Source organism: Alosa sapidissima, chromosome 19 (genome assembly GCF_018492685.1).
Source record: "Alosa sapidissima isolate fAloSap1 chromosome 19, fAloSap1.pri, whole genome shotgun sequence".
Lineage (NCBI taxonomy): Eukaryota > Metazoa > Chordata > Actinopteri > Clupeiformes > Clupeidae > Alosa > Alosa sapidissima.
In genome coordinates, this window is record NC_055975.1 from 20972481 (window position 1) to 20992480 (window position 20000).

Consider the following 20000-nt stretch of genomic DNA (forward strand, 5'->3'; position numbering starts at 1 on the left):
GACGTGTCTGTGGAGATTAATTGCTTTCTAACAGGGAGAACACCCCCTGTAGTGATTATTAATGTCAGTGGTATTCTCTGTGGTTGGGGCAAAGGTGCTTGCTTGAAGCATTGGATTCCAGTTACTCCTATCCTATGTTGGTCTGACCACCGTGTACAGTCTGATTGGGAGTGACAGTCTATTAATTTCTTAATGAAGGAATGAACTTTAACATAACTTATACTGCTTGTGACATTTCTTGGCAGAGCAAGTAGTGTTCCTGTAAGTGATGGATATCCACTTTGGTATAGAAGTCTTCACGCTTGTCTGGTGTGAGCATGACAGTATTGGATGTTTCCAGTGTCTCCAGTTTAAGAATATCACAGCTAATGTCTGCATATATGAGAGTAGAGAATCCCCATTTAGCAAGTGTGTGTGAGAGTTTGCTTGATGATTGTCCATACTGTACATGACGGTGCTGTGCATCTGTGCATCTAGCCTGGATGATGTCGGTGTATGTGTCTGTTTACTCCTGTCAATGAGACTGTTGCACATTTAGCCTGCATGCTAACTAAGTACGTCTCTGTGTGTGTATTTGTCCAGATGACAGTGCCTCGGCGGCGAGCAGCATGGAGGTGACGGACCGGCTGGCCTCCCTGGAGCAGCGCGTCCAGATGCAGGAGGACGAGATCCAGCTGCTCAAGTCGGCGCTGGCCGATGTGGTCAGGAGGCTCAACGTCTCTGAGGAGCAGCAGGCCATGCTCACCAGGAAGGGACCAACCAAAGGCAAGGCACCATATAGGCTACCTACCCTTACAAGCACACACACTAACACTCTGAATCACCACACTCACTGCATACACTTACTTGCTTAAACTTTCCCTCCACTCACACTTAGTCACCCAGATTTACTCATGCTTAAACTTTCTCATATCCTACTGTAGCCTACCTCCTCAGTAGCTATAGTCTCTGAAAGGGCTATGGTAATTTCTGCTCTTTTTTAAAAGTCATGTGGGATTGGGACATTCTGCTCTTGATTTCCTTGTTGACAATGGTGCTCTCTGTCCGTTCGCTCTTTTGTCTCAGTACCATCATTTTTGTGTTTGTACCTTTATTTCAGACAGATACAAACACACACACACACACACACACACACACACACACACACACACACACACACACACACACAGCAAGAGACACTCCCTCACACAAACTGCCATGTAGTTTAAAATTGGATTGTCTCCATGCAAGCCTCCTCACTGAACGGAGCCACTTAATTTATGGATTACATTTATTGATTTTTTCCATGAATCTACTTTAACAGCCAACACGACTCTAATCCGACATTGATTTAAGGGGGTACACGGAGCATCTCGAGAGGCGACTGACGTTAGATTTGATTCAACTCCATTTCCTCTCTCTCCCACATCTTTCATTTACCACTGTACCTGTTTTACATTGTAATTGATTGTCTTTCAGTCTCCATACTCTTGTGCTTGTGTTCTCTATCTGTCCCATGCTCGGCCTCGATATCTCATTCTCCTCCTCCTCCTCCTCTCTCTCTCTCTCTTTCTCTCTATCTCTTTTTTCAATCCTCCTCCTGTCTACTTCTCTGTCTGTTTCTCCTATGTGGGGCTGGTACACAGACCCCGTGGGCTTGAGAAAGTCTACTTCAGCAGACAGTTATACAGGGAAACCAGGTAGGCCCCAGGTCTCTCGCGCAGTGTGTCCCGCTGTGCGCGCACACACACACACACACTTAAACACACTTAGAGCATGCTTTAATCATCCTTACCTACGGAGGCTCTCACTGAAATACACTCCTCTCACTCCCAGAGCATGCATACACACTAGGGGTTTGGAAGGGCTTGGCTCCTGGCTAACTTCAGCAAATATTACTCTGATCTCAGATCAGCCAAGCTTTACTCTAACACCTCATTTGTGTTAATTCTGCTCTGAATCTGGCTCAGACAGAATGTTCAACACACCACTGGGCACTCAACGCACAAATGTGGATGTTTAATGAGTACCTTTTTGACTAATGGATTTCTTTCTGCTTTATGCCTGAGATGCTGGCTAGAACTTGCAGTAGCTAAGCTAGTAAACTAATGTTTGGAGCATCACCTGCAGATTATTGTACACTGCTAGACTACGCTCACCTGGTGTGTGGCACATAATCACAGGTAAATATAGCACTCTGGTAAGCCCTGATGAATCACCACTGAGGACAGAGTTCTTCCATTGTGCTTTTGTAACTGCAGGCATTTCCAAAATGAGATAACTCTATTTGGATAGTCCATAGGACATGATGTAATATGTAATATTCAATACACATTCCAGGTAACAATTAGGAACTTCTAACTGTCAAATGTGAAGTTACTGTCAACTAAATGCTGAAAAAAACCTCCCAAAACATATTTTTTTCTGTCTCTTGCCAAAACCTGAAATGTAAGCTAATTCATGTTCCCCTATGTCACCCAAGATTGAGATCACTGAGTATTTGTAATGGACTTTCCTTAAAGAGCAGAAATAAATGTGTTGAAGTTATGTGTGAAGGTACTTTGTGTTTGTTTGAGGTTTGTAGGTATTGGCTACTCTGGTGCTATGCATGAGTATTACTGTTTTGATTGCACATTCTTTCTTGTACTGCATGTTTGATGGGTCATTTGAATGTGTCATTTACGGTTCATTTGGCTGACCGGGTGAGGTAGCCTACTGAAGTTGATAGCACTACTCATATTTTAGGAGGTGCTGAAAATGAAAAACTTTGATCTTTGATACATGTCATCCATGATGATAATGATGAAATGGTTCTTGGTCATTTGATCTTGATTCTTACGGATCATTTGGCTGAGTGGGTGAGGTAGCCTACTGAAGTCGATTCCAGCACTAGTTGTACTAACAGTACATGGCCCAAACATTTCCATGAGAATCTCTCCTGAGAGACAGCATTCATCACCCACTCTCTGGCTCAGCCTCCTACATATACACACTCTGGCTGAAACCCAGAGAGGAGAAAGGAGAAGAGAAGAGAATGACTCATGTCTGCGCTCGTACCTCATAATCCTTCACACTCCATGCAGATTCATGCAAAAAAAACCTCTCTCTCCCTCTCATCTCTTCATCTCTCTTTCTTTCTCATCTCCCTTCCTCTCTCCCTTTGCCTCTCTCTCTCTCTCTCTCTCTGCCTCTCTCGCACACTCTCTCTCAGTGTCTCTCGCCCTCTCGCCTGCTGTGCTGTTTCATCTTGCGTCACGGTATCTCTCCAGTCTGCTCTGCCAGCTTTGCCCGGCGTGCCAAGTACACCCAGCGAGCAACACGCAGCAGCAGCAGCAGCAGCAGCAACACTGGGAGTGGCGGTGGCAGACGCAGCAGTGCACTCAAAGCACGGGGAGAGGGGAAAAAAGATGAAAGGGCCTCGGTGACTGCAGTGATAAATATTTAATGGGGCCGAGCGGCGGAGGGAAACGCAAACAAAGGCGGCCTCCGCTATCTGTGCTGTCAGCAATTATACGGCTGGCAGGGGTGAGAGTGCACCATAATGGTTCCCTAATGCAGCAGAAGAGAGAGAGAGAGAGAGAGAGAGAGAGAGAGATGGAGATGGAGAGAGAGAGATGGAGAGATGGAGAGAGAGAGATGGAGAGAGAGAGATGGAGAGAGGAAGATGGAGAGATGGAGAGAGAGAGATGGAGAGAGGAAGATGGAGAGAGGGAGAGAGAGAGTGATAGAGAGAAGGGAGTGAGAGGGATGAAGTGAGGGAGAGAGAGAGTGATAGAGAGAAGGGAGTGATAGAGAGAAGGGAGTGAGAGAGATGAAAAGAGGGAGAGAGAGAGATATGGAGAGAGAAAGAGAGAGATGGAGAGAGAGAGAGAGAGAGAGATGGAGAAAGAGAGAGATGGAGAAAGAGAGAGGTAGAGAGAGAGAGAGAGAGAGAGAATTTTTTTTGAATTTCAAAAACCCTTTATTACATTCTTGCCACAAAGTATTTACATGATCACTTTGTCACAATGTACAGTCACATTAAAGATAAAATAAATAAATAAATAAAATCAAGGAGCAAGTCAAGTTTTCTCCAAGAAATGTGCAAACTGCAATTCGCCATCAGCAACCATACACAACACACTATCATAACACCAAATTTCTTCAAAAGATTCAAGATTCATCATGGCTTTGTAGAAATGAAAATCAATTAACATGCGAGACCTCACAAGTATTGAGAAGACCATTACTAGGTCATCACTAGATGTTTGCTCAATTTTGTTTCTACGACTAACATAGATTGCCATTTTTGCTTGACCTAAGAGAAAGTTTATCAGCTGACATTTGAAACGATGTTTCCGCACATATTTAAAACCCAAAATAAAAGTCTCCATTGAAAATGTTTCATTAAAATGATTAAAGAGTGACTGTAGAACCATGAATAAAGGTGTTAGCCTTACACACTGCATGAAAGCATGAAACACAGTCTCTCTCACAAAACAAAATGGGCACTCTTGACCCACAACAGGATTCAACACTGAAACAAAGGCATTGACTGCAATTGCTCCATGCAGAATCCTCCATTGTAAATCTCCACATTTTTTGGCTAAGGGTGACTTGTATAGTGCTCTCCACTGGGGTCGGACATCATCCCCCATTTGTAAAACAGCACACCAAGGTGTTTCCACCCTCTTGTCCAAAGACTTTTTGTTAAAAGACTTCACACACAGTTTATATAAACACTTGCCAGTAGCTGGCTTCTGACCCAAAAGAGACAATTGATCAAAATTCAAGTAAGAACCAGTACAACCTGTCAAATTTGGCGACAATGATATATTGGGAAAAGGATCATTACAGTCTGAACTGCACAGCCCTCTGAAGTTGTCTGCCAACAACTGCAATTGTTCTCTTGTTAGGGAGGCCCGCCATTTCTCAAGTAGCTGAGCTACTATTCGAATAGATCTCATCCCCAGTTGACTGGCAACTTGTTCAGCGTTAACAAGATCTGGTCCTGCTAACTTAAGTAAACCCTCCATAGTAATGACTCCAGACCTAAGAAGGCTATGTGTGATTGTGGGAAGAGACTTTTCAAGAGACATATCTAAAACAGAACCATAGATTAGGGGCTCCTTTAAAAGCCAATACAAAGACTCTGTGCTTCCTGTGCGTTGCACTGTTAAAAGGGACCAAACTTTAAACAAATTACGATAAAACACAGGAAGTTTGTTGATATTCAATCTTTTTGGATCCATCCAAAACAAAGTTCTGTCCAGCCCCAGTCCATCAAAAGTCTGTAAAATGGCACACGCCACATATTTCCAGCTGGAATCCAGAGGCCCCATGAGAAGACGCTGGACGAACTGCAACCGAAAGGCAGCTGTCCTACTTTGTAGGTGCACAAGTCCATGTCCACCTTCCTCTTTAGGTAGGTATAAGATGCTCTGTGGAACCCAGTGAAGTTTATCCCAGAAGAAATCCACTAGGATTGACTGGATTCTTGACAGCAACTGTGCTGGAGGGTCCACACAAGATAACTGATGCCAAAGGGCGGATGCCACCAAATTATTGATAATAAGGACACGCCCCTTGTAGGATATCTTATTTAAAAGGAATTTCCATTTATCAAGGCGGCCCTTTACCTTTTCAACAGCCCCATCAAAGTTCTTTTGAATAAACATTTCATCCCCTAAAAAAACACCAAGATATTTAAAACCACTCCTGGCCCAATGTAAGCCAGCTGGAAGACTTGGCTCATTTAACCATGTCCCGACCAGCATAGCTAAACTTTTGGACCAGTTTACTCTTGCTGAGGAAACAACATTAAAATCATCAAAAATCTCTAACATAGTGTTTATGTCTCTTTGACCATTCACAAGAACTGCAACATCGTCTGCATAAGCTGACAGTTTAAAAACACTTTCACACGCTGGAATTCTCACCCCCACCAGTTCTTTCCTCAACTTCATCAATAGAGGTTCAATTGCCAGGGTGTACAACATACCAGATAAGGCACAACCTTGTCTGACCCCCCTGTGGACTTTAAAAGGAGCACACAAGTCACCATTAACCTTTAAAATACTCTCAATGTCACAATACAGAACTCTAATCATATCAATAAACTCTGGGCAAAAACCAAAGGCTGCCAGAGCACTCCACAAATAATTGTGCTCTACACGATCAAAAGCTTTTTCTTGGTCAATGGATACTAAGCCGAATTTCAGGTTAAACAGCTTACCTACATCAAATATATCCCTGATCAATGAAATGTTATTTTGAATCAGCCTACCTGGCACACAGTAGGTCTGGTCAGGATGGACAACCTGCTCCACAACTTCACTCAATCTATTAGCCAACGCTTTAGAGAGCAATTTATATTCAGTACAGAGGATTGACACAGGTCTCCATGATCTTATGTCATTCAAATCCCCTTTTTTGGGGAGCAAAGTGAGTATTGCCCTCCGGCAGCTCAGTGGCAACCGCCTCCTGGCAAGACTGTCGCTGAGAACAGTCAGCACATCCTCACCCACTTCTGACCAAAAGGACTTATAAAAGTCCACCGGTAGACCATCCAACCCTGGTGCCTTTCCACACTCCATACTCTGGAGGGCTCTCTGCAGCTCCTCTAGGGTCAAAACCCTTCCAAGGACTGCATTCGCCTCTTCGGCCACCTGGGGTAGGTTCTCAAAGAAGGACTGGTCATCCACCTGAATATCCGAGCTCTCACTCTTATATAGGTCTTCGTAAAAACTGACTGCTCTCTGACGTATTTCAGCCAGATTGGACAACAGAACTCCATCCTCAGAAAGCAGTGAGTGAATGAACCTCCTCTGTCCATTCTTTTTTTCCAAATTAAAAAAGAATTTAGAAGGAGCGTCCATCAATTCCACACTCTGAAAGCGGGACCTGACCAGAGCTCCCTGTGCCTTTATGCCTAGCAGGTCAGCCAATGATTTCTGCTTCGCTTTAACGTTTGCTGTGTAAGTCTGGTTGCCAGTTTGTTCAGCTAAATGCTGGAGTTCAATTATTTCCTTTTCAAGTTTCATCATTGAACGAGTTATGTCCCTTGTGACACTGAAAGTATAATCCTGACACAGTTGTCTTATTTGTGATTTACCAAAGTCCCACCACTGTTGCAACGAGCTAAAAGATGGCTTTGTTTTCTTAAAATCCTGCCAAAACAGTCTAAATACCTCTCTAAAATGGCCATCCGATGACAAGTTATTATTAAAATGCCAATAAGCACTTTTAGACTTTACAGAACTCAAAGAAAGAGAACAAAAAACCAAACTGTGGTCTGAAAAACCAACTGGGATGATCACACATTTCCTAAACAAACTCAGCTGATGCTTAAAACCATAAAACCTGTCCAGTCTAGCCAATGACAAAAGGTTATTGTAGGAGTGAACCCATGTGTATTGCTTCTGAGTACTGTGAAAGTTCCTCCAGACATCAACAAGCTCATTTGCATTCATCAGTTCTATGAGTCTTCTGCGTGAGGGCATGTGTGGCTCTACATGATTCCTATCCATTGCATTTTCAGTACAATTAAAATCACCTCCCAGGAGTAAAAAATCCTCAGATTCACAATTGCGTAGAGCATCATTTAGCATATTCAAGAAAAGCATTCTATCAATTGGTGTAGTGGGTGCATAAACACACAAAAAAACAAAGAAATTGTTTTCAAATTGGGCTCTGACTTTTAGGAGTCTACCCTTGACTAATTCCTCAGTCTGGTAGGAAATGGGAGTAAAGGTCCGAGAAAACAGAATGGCAACCCCACCACTATTGGAAGTGTTGTGACTTAAAATAGACAGGCCATCAAACTCACTTGCCCAGTCAGCAGCAATTGAGGCGTCAGAATGAGTTTCTTGAGCAAGAAGCACATCAAATCTATTCTTCTTAATTGTTTCAAACAACAAGGCTCTCTTGCTTCTTTCCCTGGCCCCATTTAAATTTAAAGAAGCAATTCTGATTTCACCCATGATAAAAAGAAAAAAATATAAGAGTTGTGTACACGCCATCATCATAATACATGTGAAAAATAGACTAACATCAGACATCGCTATTTAACAAAACGTTAATCTTGGTCATTATCTTTTTGAGACGGAAGCACTCTGGATTTGTAAAGCAGCCCTCACCCAAAAAAGATTTAGTTTTCGTGGTGAACTGCTCCACATCAGGGAAGTAGTCGTCAATCCGAACATTTCTCATATGTTTTGTTTTTGTCAAGAAGGATTTTATGTCTTCCACACTATAATCGCAACTAGCAAACCCACTATGACGTAAGCTACAGGTAACGCTACAGTCAGAGAAATCACTTTCGTATTCGTTATCTGTGCCGCTAAGATCTGTTAAATTATCGCTCTTTTTAGTCCTTTTAGATCTCTTTCTTTTGGGGGGCATTTTAAAAACATTTTCCTCCGTCTCAATGAGGGATTCATCTAGAGACGCAAGAACTTGGTCATAATTGACAGCAGAAGCACTGCTCTGCGAGTTCTGTGTGGACTGACTCTCAGATTCTGCGTTCACTGCGTCATCTGTGGGAGAACTTTGTTCTCGGCCTACTGGCTTATCAATCGGGGTTACCCCGTTAACCTCTTCCCGCAAAAGGGAAGCATGATCTGCCCCTACTGACTCGGCTGAGGCAGACGAAGGCCCACTGGATACAGCGGGTGCTGCAACCACAGCAGTAGACGCACCCATTTCGGTAGACTGCTCATCTACCACAATTTCATTAGGCATAGGCCTACTGGTGTTTTCGTGATTTATTTGCACATCACTCGAATTCCCCTTTGCCTTAGGACACGCACGAACAAGGTGCCCTGATTGCCCACAACCAAAGCACTTCATGACACTTGTTGAAGCATAGATAACATAACTGAAGTTATCCACCTTCACGTTTAGAGTTAGGTCCAAATCATCTTTGTTATCTTTTAAAATCATAAATACGGATCGCCTGAACGACACTACGTGTTTCAGAAGTGGGGATTTGCTTCCAATTGGAATCTTTTTAATTGCGGAAACCAATTTACCATACCGTGATAAAATTTCAGCCAAAACCTCATCTTTAATAAATGGGGGAACATTTGACAAAGTCACTTTCTTTGATGGAGTGGAGAGAGGAAGGACGACAGTAAAAATGCCGTCAACCACTAAACCCCTTTCCACCAGCTCATTAGCCAACTCAACCGTGCCCAAAAACAGCACAATCGCATTGTTCATGCGGGCCGCTGACAGAATATTGTCATGCCCTACAACTTCTCCTGCTGCTAAACTACAAACCTCTACACTGGCATTCGATGCTATTTTAACAGCATGACGCCGCGTAAGTTTTTCAAAACTCTCCATACCTGGGGCGGCTGCAACCAAACACTGGAAGCAGACGTCCAGGTAAAACAAGTAACAACAAAACCCCACGCCAGTGATACTTATACTAACCCAAACAGAACCAACCCTTAACACTATAAAGAAGAAAAATAATAATAATAATAATAATAAGGAGATAGAAAAGATAGCAAAAAGATAGAAAAACGCTGTTCCTGGCACAGCGGCCAACAGTCACACTCACTCAAACGCTCGGCTCCGCCCACTCACTCCGACATGCGCACAAAGAGAGAGAGAGAGAGAGAGAGAGAGAGATGGAGAAAGAGAGAGAGAGAGAGAGAGAGAGAGAGAGAGATGGAGAAAGAGAGAGAGAGAGAGAGAGAGGGAGAGAGAGAGAGAGAGAGATATGGAGAGAGAGAGAGAGAGAGAGAGAGAGAGATATGGAGAGAGAGAGAGAGAGATGAGATGGAGAGACTCTTCAGGGTGATGGGTGTGTTATGGCCAGAAAATAAGAGGAAATGTTCTTCAGCTCTCTCTGCCTCTTCTGCCTCCTGTCCCCCTTCATCCCTCTCTCTCTCTTTCTTCCCCCTCTCTGTCTGTTTACCTGTCCATCTCTTTATCTCCCATGCTCTGTCCTGTCCCCCTTCATCCCTCTCTCTCTCTTTCTTCCCCCTCTCTGTCTGTCTACCTGTCCATCTCTTTATCTCCCATGCTCTCTCTCTCTCTCTCTCTCACTGTCTCTCCCTCTCTGTTACAGTAAACCCTCCACGTGTTCAGCACTCTATAGATAACTCACTTCTTGTTATCTGTCTGTAGAGATGGGGCCATGCATCAGCTCTAGGCTCAGAGCCTCCTCAGGGCTGTAGTTTGGAGAGAAAAGTGGTTTGAGAGTGTTTGGTGAAAGAGCAGTAAAAGGGGGCTGCGTGAGACACATAATTGATTGTGATTCAGAGCATGTCCTTGCCAACGACGGGAACAGTTTAATCTTTCACAGGAGCAGAGCAGGGTTTGGCTTATTGCTGCTTTCTCTCGACAGGAGGGTTGTTTTGAAGTAAACAACAGTAAGTTACTCACTTAGGCCAGAGATGAGAAAAGCGTCTGTGCTGTTGAGACAGTGGAGGAGGCGTAGGAAGAATAATGACCTTGATGCTTTTGCTGCCGATCCCTCAATCATAAAGTGCCTGAATACACTCCATCACATCTGTTGCTAGGGAAGGCACTTCTGAGCATGGCCTTGTGTTTGATGTTGATGATTAAAAAACTGTTTTTTTTTTCCCACAGTGCTTGTATACTCCTAATCCCTCAGAGCTCAAACTTGCTCAGTTTGCGCGTGTATAACATTTTCTCTCCTCTCACTCGACGTGTCTGAGACTGTTAGGACGCCCACCCTTCTCCTCTCTGCCCTTTGATGGACGACGCAGAGAGAGAGAGAGAGAGAGAGAGAGAGAGAGAGAGAGCAGACACTCTGAGAAGCTCTTACACAGAAACGTGTGATATAGGGACTCGTTCAAAATGTTTGAATTTTTATGCAGCATTGTCGGAAATCATTCTTTGGAGATGGCGTTTCATTATCATTTCAAAGAGACATAAAAGTAGATAAATGTGAAGATCCAATATTGTATTTCATCTTTTATCGTGTCTCTCTCTCTCTCTCTCTCTCTTTCTCTCTCTTCTTCTCTTTTCTTTAGCTATGAGCCATACTGATTGTAGAGTATAGAGTTCATGTCATGTCCATGCCTGTATGGCTCACCTTCTCTGTTCTTCCTCCCTACAGCTCGCCCAATGATGGCTGCCCTGCCCCTAAGGCCCACTGTCAACAACGGCACTGTACTACCAAAGAAAGGCAGCGGCACCCTCCCATCCCCCTCAGGCTCCCGCAGGGACGCCCCAGCACCAGCGACCAAGAGGTAGGACCCCAGCCAGGAAGTACATCCAATGCAATATCAGAGTGTGGAATTCCAGCTTTTTTGTTGTGACCATAGAAATGAAGTTTAAAGTATGATAAGCTGGTCTCGGATCAGTTACAGTGGGGTACAGGAAACAGTGGTAGTAGTAGTAGTAGTAGTAGTAGTAGTAGTAGTAGTAAGCACTAGGCTAGTCTCCCATCCATCCTCCCTTTTGATTTTTTATGCAGAACAGCAGGGAAGATCTTTTGACATCACCCAGTTGACACTTTAATTGCACTCTAAGTGGTTTGGGAATCTTCCATATAAATGATATATATCATCGATGTGAGATGCCAGTCTAAGTGTACACTCCACTTTCTGCCCAGCAGGAGAATCACTGAGAGCATAATATAGATGCAGTTTCTCTGACCGTATTGTGAGTGACACAAGATTCCATAAAGCAAGACTTCCTTGCAGCCTTGCGGCCACGAGTGGGGTTATAATGTACTTGGATCCAATTTAGTTTAGTTTAGTGTGTGTGTGTGTGTGTGTGTGTGTGTGTGTGTGTGTGTGTGTGTGTGTGTGTGTGTGTGTGTGTGTGTGTGAGAGAGAGAGAGAGTGTGTGCGTGTGTGTGTGCGTACACACTCCCACTGACTCTTCATTGAACCCGAGAGAGGTCTCTAAATAGATTCAATTTGCTCCCACCAGTCACCTCTCACGGCTACTCTCCCCAGAAAACAAACCACATTATCGATACGCTACCCTGAGCTGGACGAGGCCTGGCTCATTACAGTGAGGTCTGTCTGAGTGTTGCACAGAAACACACACGCACACACACACACACACACACACACACACACACAGCAGGCCACCGTGGGGTGGATGTTTTTTTTTGTTTTTGCATTTCCATTTGCGCACGTGGAGCAAGTTCACCACCCCTCATGTCTGGATTACACTGATCCCCCCTCGTCTGCTGCGCTAGCTGCTGTTCATTAGAAGAATTGATCCCCCTCTTCTCTTACTGCCTCTTTACTGCTAACACAGGCTTTTGGTGGAATCACCCATTGTGCTCCGCTAATGTTGCGTTCAACCACTGAAATAAGCCCACACAGGGGGCAAAACACTAGCCCTTACTACCTCCACCCCCATCTACCCCCCCCCCCCCCCCCCTCTAAATAAATAAATAAATAAATAAAATAAAACAAAAACCCACCCTGCTATTCTTATCTAAAAAGCAGCTCTCACAGGAGAACATGGCTGACACTTTTACATGCATAATAGGCTGGGGAGACACGCCCATCATGGCAATCGTGTCTCATGAGGCTGTGACATTCAGATGCGCTGCTTGATTAAGTGACTCCAAGCTGAGGGAGCGCAGGTGATCAATCTTGGGGCTGTCGCTGGCCCTCAATGCCCTGCTCCTCCGAACAACCCCCCCAACCCCCCCTCCCCACACACACACACATACACACACACACACACACACACACATCCTCCATCACCCTGCATGTACTTAAATTATCATAATCGTAAAGTGATGGATGAATGGAGCTAGTGAGATAGCGGGAATGAAGGGAGGTGGATAAGGGAGGCAGTATGATGGAGGAAGTGAGGATGTGTTAGCCACTTGCCACCAGGATGTCATCAGCAGGCATGCATGGCACACTGAGCATGCAGACAGTGGAGTGGGTCAGCCACACAGGGAAAGCAGCAGGCCAACTAAATCCCAATGGAGGGAATAGGAGGGTTTGGGCTTTGGCTTTGGGCATTGTGTATGTCAATTGCAAGACAGAAAACCTTAAAGCACAAAACACACAGCTAGACTGTGTAGTTCTATGTCTGTACCACACACTGAGAATTAAGGATGATGTCAAAGAATATTGACATATTACAATATAAAATGGAAGATGTGTGTAAATAGCTAGATTTATTTGTGTGGCAAAAATGAATAATTATTTGTATTTGAATAGGCTCATTTCATGTCACTATTCATTATCATTATTCAATATTTGATATGAGTATTTTTCCACATCATTATTTTTTTAATTTATCACATCTTCACAACTGCCTTGATTCATTCTCTGAGTCCTCAGACATGTTTGTTTTCTATTTGCTTTGTGAATCCTAATGCACATGTTGATAGCCTGCCAGTTTCTCTCTTTTCCTTCTGTGTCCTCTCTGCAATGCTGTGCCCTGTAATGGCACAAAGTAATGGAAACTCTCTAGGGACAAAGTATTTCACAAGCAAACATATCAAGATACTACAAACATATCAAGGCATAGTACATTCGAAAGAGAAATATGATTTAAAATGTGCCGCTGGTATTGATGTGTTCTATTATTCATCGTTACATTATTCTTCATTCACAGTTTACTGACAATGCAGCCACATATGTCTCTATGGAACACCAGTAGTCATAGAAATATTATACTACAGAATGTCTGAGCAATTCTGACATGTACATGATCTCTTTGTCTCGTATAATGATGTTTATATTTCCTAGTTTCAGTTTTAGTCTCTCTCCTGAGCTTCCTGCTGCTGGATTCATATTCCCTAATGTGCTGTATATATCCCATATCCCTTACTCCATGTAAACTCCCAATTAATTCCTATATTAATTAATGTCTTAATTAACTCCCATCCTATTGTTCTTATTACCACTCCTACACTGCATGTGGGTCCTCTTTAACTCTGCACGTGCTTCTCTCATTTCCCTCCTGCATGCGCTCTCTCCAGCTCAACCACTCTCACCCACAAGCCTCCCAAAAGGTGAGATTCGGCAGCGGCCCACCCCAGTGAAGTTAGACAGGGCAGTGCAAGCTGCTGTTATTGAACCTCACTGTAGAGAGTTTATAAATAATGTATGGCATTTAGCCTGGGTTACCCCCAACCTCATATTTCTTGAACGAGGGGATTTTTTGTTTTTTTAAACTATGATTTGTTTACTTTCAATCAAATATTGTTGCATTTCCAGACGGCAGCTGTTGCTAGGGCAGCATAGTGGGCGCTCCAGCCAGGATATGAAACCATTTCCCATTGACAGAGTATCACAGGGCTGGAGAGATGGCCTGTCTACTTCGCCTCTTTCTTTTATATTCAGTTTCGCTGCAGTCCAAATGTATTATTGATTTCTCTCCCTCTATCATGAGTAACACAGTTTGCAGTGCAAACCTTGTGCAAACTCTATCTGAACACAGTGAAAAATGCATGAAGCACCCATGTTCCACATATGCTGTACTCAATTCATGTGAAATGGTACATTAGGATAGATATCATGGTACACCGTATGTGAACTGCATGTTCAAAGCAGGCTCCCTCTATTCATACAAGCTGCACAGAAGTTGAGAGAAATGTTATGTGCAATGCAGTAATGTCGATACATATAACAATTTGTCTCAGTATTTTTTAATGCATTATCTTTACATTTGCCAAGATATTAGTAACAATGCCATTAGATACTAAACTACCATACTATAATATCAGTAACATTGATGGTTTAGATACATATTGATTTCTTGGTGGGTTGGTTCAAAAGTGAAGTAGATCAGAGATGGAAGTGATTACAAAATGGCTTCACATCACATCACACGTCACCTCTGGTGCTGAGTGTCAGTGAATGATAAACATCCTGCTCCTGCCACCGTGACAGTGGGGATAAGATCACCGGCCGCGACTGACCGCCGCAGGGCTGAATAGGCGCTCCTCCTGGTGCCTGGATTACCACTGAGCCCCGCCAGCCACTGGACTGCTGATGGGGCCTTTTTCAGTCTTTTGTTCAGGCATTTGAAAGGGCAACACGTCGGCATGCTGTTGCTGTGTCCTCTAAAGTTAGCTAGCACTTTGGATGTGAATCTGCTGTAGGACGGAAAAAAGAAATCCAAATAAATATTTAAAGCTGTTGGCTGCTTTTCCAGCAATTGTCTCACTTCCTGTGATGTTTAGCCAAACAAAAACAGTTTGAAAGCTCAGTGTTTAGTATTCAGTCTTGCTGGGTGGAAGGATAATCTAACCCAAGTGCTTGCGTCCTACTGCCACTGGGCTCTAGCAGTAAAAAATCAGCACTGACTCTGTCGCTGGAGGCACACTGTGCCGTATTTATGACATAAAAAGAACGGAATGGTGTATAAATATGCCATATTAAACGCTAATGGAATCCCAATAACAATCCAGCCAAGTTCTGAGTGCCACAGATGCGCATTAAATGAAAGCAGCATGCTGAATTTCTCTGGATATTATCACTAAATATGCTTGGCTCATTCGCATTGCATCCTTGACTGAATTACAGATGATAAATCACGGCAGAGGATGCTTAGGGGAGCAGGGGTACAATTCTGAGTAGCAGCACTGATAGGCAACTGTGTGGGTATTGGGGAGACCTACTGAGTAGAATTTCAATAGTGGGTAATGAGCAACGAACAGAACCGAGAATCAAGGGAGTCCTATTGATTTAAAACATGTGGTTACATTTTCAGGTTAAATGTTATGTTTAAATTGCCTTGGAAAAAACTATTTGGAAAAAAAACTATTAGATGAGGTGAAATCCTTTGAAGATGCTGAATTCATTCACATAAGAATCTGATTTAATAGAGCAGTCTGTGACTTGTATTTCCTATAAACTCCTTCGTGTTCATACACAATCCTATCCAAACAAGATAAAGATTGAGTCACACACTGTCCCACTATCAGCTTGTTGCATCAGAAGCGTTGACAGGAAGGGTTGTATTTTGGTTGTTGAGCTCAAATGCCAACTACTTCAGATATCACAGATGGCACCTTTAATAGCTCAACCTTCTGATTTCAGGTGTATTAAAAGGCTTTGCTTCCTTCTTCTCCCCCCTCAGCACTGTGAAGAGGACCAGCTCTTCGGAGCACGTGGGCACCCAGGGCCGTAAGGAGAGTGCGGGCGACGCCAGGGGAAACCGCACGCGTGCCGGCTCCACCGGCAGCAACTCCAGTGGCAAGAAAGGCAGCGAGAGGTGAGGGACGCCGCCGAACCATGACAACACACACACACACACACACACACACACACACACACACACACACACACACACACAATTCACAAACAAAGTCACAAGACAAATGCACACAAACCCACAGACAGACACACACACACACACACAGATGCTCACAAACACACAGACACACACACACACATACACACACACACACACACACACACACACACACACACACACACACACACACACACACACACACACACACACCTGCACATGCACACACTCATACAAATGCACAAAACACACCAATTCAAACAGTCTCACACATATACACATCACACATGGGCGCTCTCTCTCTCTCTGAGACACCTCTAGCATGCTGTGAGTGTGTGCATGCAGTACCTGATGGCCCCACAGGCAGGCTGTCTGAGTTGGAAATACTGTAACTGGGTGGGAACAGTAATGGGAAATGAGACATGGGCGTGCCTGGTTTGTCTGTGTTTGGTATTATTGTGTTTCTTGTCTGAAATTAAATGCATGTGGCAGAAAATATAATGCAATAGACCCTGTGTGTGTGTGTGTGTGTGTGTGTGTGTGTGTGTGTGTGTATGGATGTGATCCACCTCCCCTTCTGACCACCTATTTTCCACTCACCCTGCAGCAAATTGAAGGAGCCAGTGTTCAACGCAGGTAAGATTGAGGTGCCCTGCTGTCCGTGTGATGTGAATAGCTATCAGTGACACTGCTGTTAGACTCACCCCCATATTACCCTCACTATGATCACTACCCAGAGTGCCTATTGAGTTGTGGTGGAGCGACAACAATTGCAAAGGGAAGATTAGAAAATGACAGATATCACAACTGCATGAAAGTAATGCATTATTGGGTATAACCTGTGTTATAGTCCATGTTGTGTTTAACATTTAACGGTACATTTTACATTACAATTTGAGTGAGGGAGAGAAGGAACACACTAACACACACACACACACACACACACACACACACACATTCACAGTATATTTTAAAAAGGATTTTAATTAAGATGTTTACATGCATCAGTTTATGCTCTTTGGCACCATCAATGTCTAAATTATTATCATTAATAGAATAATAAAATAGGGCACTCAGACTCTCCTCTTTTATAACAATGAGTCTTTAATGAAACAGTCCCAGGGCTTGATCATTTGAGGGTAATGGACTGATAAAACCACTGCTATTACATGTAGCCTAATGTGCTGTGATCTACTGTGAATGTACTAGAATAATAATACCACACCGAGTCCAGTTGTTTACATTACAAGTCACTACACCACCCAACACCCCCATGAATCCTTCATCAAGCTCACTTCCTTCATTTCCACCTAGTTTTTCCCCCATCATGCTCTTTTCTTTTCCCATCTCTGTTAACCTTTTATCATCAGCCATCTTCTCCACTCCAATTAACATTTACTCTGATTTGCTTCCATGTATATGTATTGATTAGCGTTTAAAAGGAATCAGACCTCTCAGCAGTATTGATTGATATATACTGCAAGCTGGTTAGCGTTAGCTCTGGGAATGCCTGCTGGCCAGTTAACTATCACAGGCTGGTTAATCAGCCTCTCAAGTCTCCCATGTAAGGCGGACGTGAGGGATTCTCGTAGACAGGTCCTCCTCGTGAGTGATGGAGACGGTAAAGATGTCCCGATCGGTCCAGCTCCCCTCCAGCTGCAATTAAAATGCCACCGAGGACAGGCAAGAACAGACAGCCGTTAATCCCCACAGGAGAGCGCTCTTCAGTGTAGGTCTGGATATGCACATTAATATCGTATCTCATTCCAGGACATTCAGCATATTAATGGGTGTTTGACCTGCCAACATGAAAGCCTCATCTCATTATTTAATGAATGAGAAATGGATGCATATATTCATAATCTTCCTCATTTTTTATTTATTATTGATGCCCAGCACAACACCAATGTATTTACAATATCATTTGGAATTCTGGCCCTGCAAATGATTCATACAATTCGAAAGAAGCACCACATTCTGGCAGTGACGGTTTTGAAAAGTATATTTTACAAGAACCTGCACGGGCACTTCCATGGTCTGCAGATTACAGCCAAAAGGTTATATGTGGGTATGTATGGGTTATGTACTGTATGCATCCACGGTATCTGTTTTCTTTTAATAAGATGTTTAAAAAAAATGTAGTCTAGGATAAGTACACACAATAACAATCCAAGGACTGTCTAAATATTATTTTAACCTGATGCCATAGCGAGCTCTACCTCCTGCAAACACTTCACTGCGCCACTGTTCCTCCCCCGTGTTGGGGTTCTGATGAAATAACACAGGAAATGTGTAAACTCATAGCAGGACGTGTTTGTTGGCTGAAGGCGATGTTCTCTCAGCGTCTTTACTCATATCTCAGCATCCCAGAAGACTTTCGCAAACAGCGCAGAACTTCTGCAGAATAATAAGTGGAGACTGACGCATAACAAATGCACTCCAGCATAATGCTACAAAATGGCCTTTTAGCTAATTGAAACTTTGTTATTTTCTGACTTAATCTTCAAATTAATATCTAGAACACAATTAGTATAAAATGTATTAGTCACAGTGCTTTGTGTCCTATACTCATATATTATATATTTACAAAGTCCTTCTAATGCACCGTGATTGATTTACATTTGGTGTAATTATCTGTATAATAAGATTCAGCAATCACTGAAAAAAATGACATAATTTTCCAGAGTGTGGTACATCCATACCTCTTACACTGACGTGTTTGGTTAATACGCTAATTAAAATAATGTCTCCAATTTGACGAGATTGTTACAGCATGTTCGTTCCCAAAGTGGTCAGAATCCAATTCAATTGACCACTTAGAAAAATATATACCTAAAAAAAATCCCTGTCTCATAGCAGACTACTCTGCTGCTGTTCACTTCTCCAGGCGTGCATGTCAACTAAGTGTGGATGTGCAGCATTAGTAAACCAGCCCCCTTGCCAAGCGAGGGAATGCAACACGAGCTGACAAGCTGGGCTCGGCCCCTCAGGTTCCTCCTAGTTTTAATGATCACGCTGGGCGGCTGATTAATTGAAATTATCAACGCGATGCCATCTTTTTCCCAGTTAAGTGAATTAGCCTCATGCAAAATGAGTTGGAGGTGAGGACTGGTAATTAGGACTGGAGCTCAGGGCTATGGACACGCTCTCTCCTCCCCCACCAAACTTCTTTTGCGCCCCTCCCCCCCCACGCACCCCTAGGTGGAGTTGGAGGGTAGGGGGGTAGGGTAGTAATTATGATTGGTGGGGGGGGGGGGAGTGCTGATTGCGGGAACCTGATGATGAACAGCAGGATGGGCTCTCTCTGTCTCTCTCTCTGTCAGTCTCTCTCTCTTTCTGTCAGTTTCTTCCCTACCTCTTTCTCTCTCTCTCTTTCTCTCTCTTTCTCCCGTGGACTCATATGGTTTTGTCTCTGTCTCTGTACGCTCGTAAGGGATGCGACGTGTGACCCACTGCAAAGGTAGGCCCAGCTCCCCTCTCCCCACCTCTCCCCTGACGCACCCTCTCAGCATCCAGGAACTCCACGGCCAAAGGACACTCATACTCTCCTGTAGTCCATCCAACGGCTTCATGCAAAGCCACGTTCACAGTAAAATCATGCATCTTTTTGCAAATTGGGCCGACAAGGAGACGTCCCGGTGATTGTTAAGCACTATAAATAAAAGATGAGAAAGGAAGAAAATAAGTCCTTTACAAAAACTGAATGGGAGAAAAAAACAAAAAAAGCATTTTTAAGCCAAAAAAAGCTAAAGTGCTGGAATCCTGGTGCTGGCTGCTCTGACTCATCTCTCCTCATCTCTCCCGCATGAGTCGGT

General features: G+C 43.6%; 1 protein-coding gene across 19 annotated transcripts in view; it reads left to right on the forward strand.

Annotated features, from left to right (window-relative positions):
• eml1 (EMAP like 1) overlaps positions 1–20000 on the forward strand; it is a 69849-nt gene that overhangs the window by 34252 nt on the left and 15597 nt on the right. For 8 of the 19 annotated variants that reach the window (XM_042071255.1, XM_042071259.1, XM_042071248.1 and 5 more), the window contains exons 2-8: positions 583–765; positions 1626–1679; positions 11057–11189; positions 13907–13939; positions 16012–16146; positions 16793–16821; positions 19619–19645. In XM_042071255.1, coding sequence (XP_041927189.1) covers positions 583–765; positions 1626–1679; positions 11057–11189; positions 13907–13939; positions 16012–16146; positions 16793–16821; positions 19619–19645 — 594 coding nt within the window. The remainder of the gene's footprint in view (positions 1–582; positions 766–1625; positions 1680–11056; positions 11190–13906; positions 13940–16011; positions 16147–16792; positions 16822–19618; positions 19646–20000) is intronic. The other 11 variants (XM_042071253.1, XM_042071260.1, XM_042071261.1 and 8 more) reach the window with 5 other exon arrangements.